We start from the raw sequence: 4,614 nt of genomic DNA, 5'->3' as shown, positions 1-4,614 counted from the left end.
TATATTAAAGTAAAATTATTCTTTGTTTAAACGAATATATACAAGTCTAAAATCTCAACCACTAGCACGTTGTCCAATGTCCATGACTAATCAACTGAAGAAAATTAACACATTTCCTTCTATATTACAAATATAATCGCAAACATATAGTACAACCTTAAGTGATCTGTAGACCACATCAATGGCATGAGTCCTTCAAACATAAAAACAAAAGAAAAAAGTCCAAAATTACCGAGGGTATACTTGAGTAATCATGGACTCATCATTGACAGACCATGCCGCCGAAGGGCTGGTAGCTTGATCAAAGTGCAGTTGCCTTGTCGGCATGATTGGTTGTGTTCTATTACGATGGAGACGTGCAGGCTCTTGAGGCAATGGAAGTGTAACAGAGTAACTGTTGAGTACAAGAACTATTGTTGCCATTGTGGGTCTGGCTGCAGGATTCTCCTGGACACATAACAACCCAATATGGATGCATCTCATAACTTCATTTCTGGAATAAGCATGCCTTAATGTTGGATCCAACACTTCTAAGGGAGTCCCACTCTTCCAATGTTCCCATGCCTGCAACATTTCATATAGATTAGTTCAACATTTTGCAAATATTTTTTGCTCTGTTTTGGTCATAATTGATGTTGGCACTGCCAAAGGAAAATTAAATCTATATATGTTTGATTTACACTCACAAAGGTCAAGAGGTCCCCAGAACCATGTGACTGATAGAAGCTATTATTCTTCTTGCCACTTATAATCTCTAGAACCAGCACTCCGAAGCTAAACACGTCAGACTTCACAGAGAAGTGCCCATGCATCGCATACTCCGGAGACATGTAGCCACTACAAAAAAATGAAAGAAAAAATATTTGAGATCCTATCTAATAGTCAGTTCTCTGTATATGATTAGACATCTAGATGAGTAATTGTCGTAAACAAATAGTGCAGGATTGGTTTCACCAAGACAATAACAATATAAAACAAAATTCAGGTAGAATATTGGCTACGGTTGCATTGGGGAACAAGGATATTCTTGAGGTAATATTTTCAATTTGGACACTTTCAAGTGAGCATGATTTGGAATGGAACAATCAATAAATATCTTTTCCAGGTAATGCAAAATCAGAAAAGGAATTCATAAACTTACTATGTCCCAACAATTCGATTGGTATTCCCCTGAATTTGATCCACTACAAAAATCCTTGCCATCCCAAAATCTGAAATTTTAGGATTCAGTTCACCATCTAACAAAATGTTGCTAGCTTTCAAATCACGATGTATAATTCTAAGTCGAGAATCTTCATGCATATAGAGCATTCCTCTAGCAATCCCTGTTATAATATTGTACCGTCGTGTCCAACCCAGCAGGCTTTGCTTCTCATTGTCTATATGTGGTCAAAATCCAAAATACAAATTAGATATATCTTAACAAATATTTCCTGTACTTAAAATTGCAGTGATCTAGTGAAACTTTTCATGCCAAACGAACAATTTATAATATGTGTATTCCGCCTTTGATGTGTCATGGGATTTCTACTTTAAAATTTGTGTTGCAATTTTTTTATCAAAGCAGAATAAGGGGGCCAAAAAAAAAGAATTTTCAAAAATATGAAAGTAAGTCAACTGCACATTAGCCATACCAAACAGAAAATAATCAAGGCTTTTGTTCGGCACATATTCATAAACCAATATCTTTTCTTCTCCTTCCAGGCAAAATCCTAGCAGCCTCACTAGATTTCTATGTTGAAGCTTGGCGACTAACGTAGCCTCATTCTTAAATTCTTGTGCACCCTGGCCCGAGCTGCCTGATAGTCTCTTCACAGCTATCTTCTGTCCATCAAAAAGGGTACCCTGAAAATAGAAACTTAGCCCAATTAGTACTGTAAATTTAGTGTCATCAGGCACACAATGTAGTTAGTGCCGACCAATAATCCTACCTTGTAAACTGCACCAAATCCACCTTCCCCTATCTTGTTATCATCAGAAAAGTTGTTTGTCGCAGCTTCAATTGTCTCCAAGTCAAAATGCAAGGAGTCGATTGAATTAATTTCACTCCTAACTACAGAAACCATGTAGTAGATTGGTTTAGCAAATTGTCTAAGCAAGGATAAATACATACATAAAAAGTTATCGGATTGAGTATGATCCATTAAATTATATAAATTATTTACCACTATCTTTGCGAACAAATTTGTCTTTGGCTTTGTTCTTTGCCTTTCTACGCAGGAAAAGAAAGCCGACCAAGAAGAGCGTCACAGCAATTGAAATTGGTACAATAATGGCAATAATCGTTAACGACGAGCTTTTTCCTTTTTCTGCATAAACGATAATTAGTGTTACTCTCAAGCGCAGTACATGGTTAAAGATAGCAATTCACAACTGCAAAATTTTCCCCTCGTAGACAACGGTAGACAAATACATTTGAATTTATATTCTGAACATGGTGCAATATTGTATGTCATGTCCAAACTATAAATTATGATGATGGAACTTAAAGAATGATCCAGAGTTTATGCGATATACTAACTATTTACATTTAGTGTCGGCTGCCTAAAAAAGTAGAAGAGAATATATACTAATGGGCTTTCCACTTTTCCATTATCAATATAATTACCCAATTGATTAAGTATAAGTACCCACTTTAATGTAATTCAAGATTGTGGAGCTCTATAAGAATATATATGCATCTTTCATATGTTTCTCTAGTTTTTAGTTATTGATTTTGGAAAAGCAAGAAAATTAAAAAGAAAAATATAGCCTTAATTTAAGCAAGGAGACCCTCTGAACCAGATAATGATTCCCTTTCTTCAAAAGTATAACTTTAACTGAACAGTGATAAAATTATAAAAAAATCGCGCAGTTGTGTGAAAAATACTCAGAAAATTTAGAAAATAAATAAAAATGAAAAGCCAATTCATTTCTCTTTACCTGGAACACCAGGAGGAAGAAGAGGCTGAGACGCAGTGGTGTTGTAAAAGGGGAAAGTTTCATATCTGACTGAACAGCTGGGAAGCAGATTCCTCCCACCTTGCTTCCCAGCGCAGCACGACGGGAAAAAAGCAATGGCGCTCCTCAAACACGTGTCGCAATCGCCAACGCTCAGGTCCGGTGTGCACTGGACCAGGCTATACACCGTCTGCGTACTAGTGAAATTCTTTTCCTCCGTCGCGAACTTCTTGCCGGAATTGGAATTCGCAGCTTCCGTCGCCAGTGAATCCATAACACCGGCCAACAAATCTTCGAACCTATCAGGCTCCGAAACATTCTGAGTGCTCGTCAACGACGTCGACGGCACAATCCCTGGGTTAGGGATGAAGTCAGAGCCCTCAGCGTAACGTATGGAGCACTCGTCGTACCAAATTACCGCCCCCTTTTCTAGCGGACATCGCCGGAGGACCTCTTTCGATGCGGCGGCTACGCATTCTTGGCAAAAGGTGGTGTTGACGTCACCTCGGCAGAGGAACTGACCGATAACTGCGTTGGGTGTGCCGCGGCCGACGACGGTGTTGTAGAAGCCATTTTCTATGGTGGTGTTGGAGGTAAGAGATGAAAGGAGGAGATTAAGATTGGATAGGTAGGTGGAATTTGAAGTTAGAGTACCGCCGGTGGTGGAATTTGTGCAGGCGTGTTGGCTGTAAGTAGGGGATGCTTGACTGACATGGATAAGCAAGCTCAAGCTAATTAGGCCAACAAAGGCCATGTGTATTTTCAGAGTAAACATTCTGATCACCATCTATTACCTCCTCTCGTCCGGCTTTACAAGATTTTAATTTAATTCTTACAATTTATTTTGTTCCTGTTTTCGTTGACATAAGTGGATATGATAATAGACTCGCGTGGGCGCTCAGTGGTTAGCACACCACAGCCCGGGAGCATAGCCAAAAAAAAAAAAAAAAAAAAAAAGATATGGTAATATCGAAAAAAAAAAATAAAAAGAAAAAAAAAAAAAAAGTGGATATGAAAGGATAGGAGATGCTGTTATTTGCATGAATGGTTGCAAATTGCCCTTTAACAGTGAAATGAGAAGCTGTGTCCCCTATTGCATATTTTGGAATTTTCAAATTGCATTTATGATTAGAAAAAATAAAATAAAATAAAACTATGTATCAAGTTGTAATTGCATAACTATGTACAAAATTATGATTAAAATAATAATAATAATAAAAATAAAACTATGTATGGAGTTGCAATTGCCCCTAAATTATAAAATTAGCAACATTATCCTGAATTTTCAAAATCATACTCTATGGATAATTTGTTCGACTCATTTTCTTTTCTTTTTATAGTTAATTGTCATGCCATTGCATTTATCTTGGTAGTCAAAATGAAATCATTCTTAATTGATAATTAATCGAAATGTAAATGGTATATATGTACCAATTATTTTATGCATATCTTTGCTGTATGTAATGCCTTTAAAAGTTGTGATATGATATTTAACAGTCCAAAATTAATATAACCAAACAATTGGCCTTATAAAGCACTATTTTGAAAATTGGTCACTAATGTTATGTTGGGAATTTCATAATTCATGGAACAATTTACAATTGCATACATAATTGAGGGATATTAATACAAAAAATTCTTCTAATACCAATATTATTCCTCTTCTATTGTACC

The 4,614-nt window shown here is 36.5% G+C and overlaps 1 protein-coding gene across 1 annotated transcript; it reads right to left on the bottom strand.

Moving 5' to 3' along the window:
* Positions 1-3,878, bottom strand: LOC132799093 (cysteine-rich receptor-like protein kinase 25). Its single transcript, XM_025073437.3, has 7 exons — positions 2,923-3,878; positions 2,166-2,309; positions 1,932-2,053; positions 1,635-1,845; positions 1,142-1,379; positions 687-837; positions 1-564 (listed from the first exon to the last, which is right to left on the bottom strand). Exons 1-7 carry the CDS (start codon positions 3,725-3,727, stop codon positions 229-231), a joined length of 2,007 nt encoding a protein of 668 aa, XP_024929205.3. The 5' UTR covers positions 3,728-3,878; the 3' UTR covers positions 1-228.
* Between the last annotated feature and the right edge of the window lie 736 nt (positions 3,879-4,614).

Source organism: Ziziphus jujuba, chromosome 1 (assembly GCF_031755915.1).
Source record: "Ziziphus jujuba cultivar Dongzao chromosome 1, ASM3175591v1".
NCBI lineage: Eukaryota > Viridiplantae > Streptophyta > Magnoliopsida > Rosales > Rhamnaceae > Ziziphus > Ziziphus jujuba.
Note: the sequence above shows the minus strand (reverse complement) of the source record. Positions and strands in the feature narration are given on the sequence as shown.

What these genes read in the sequence shown, in the direction of transcription:
- LOC132799093 (XM_025073437.3), bottom strand. Translation starts at nt 3,727, where the DNA reads ATGGTGATCAGAATGTTTACTCTGAAAATACACATGGCCTTTGTTGGC. An exon ending in GATTTGGTGCAGTTTACAAG is followed by an intron (nt 1,846 to 1,931) that starts GTAGGATTATTG and finishes TTCTATTTTCAG; the next exon opens with GGTACCCTTTTTGATGGACA. An exon ending in CTGGGGACCTCTTGACCTTT is followed by an intron (nt 565 to 686) that starts GTGAGTGTAAAT and finishes GAAATGTTGCAG; the next exon opens with GCATGGGAACATTGGAAGAG.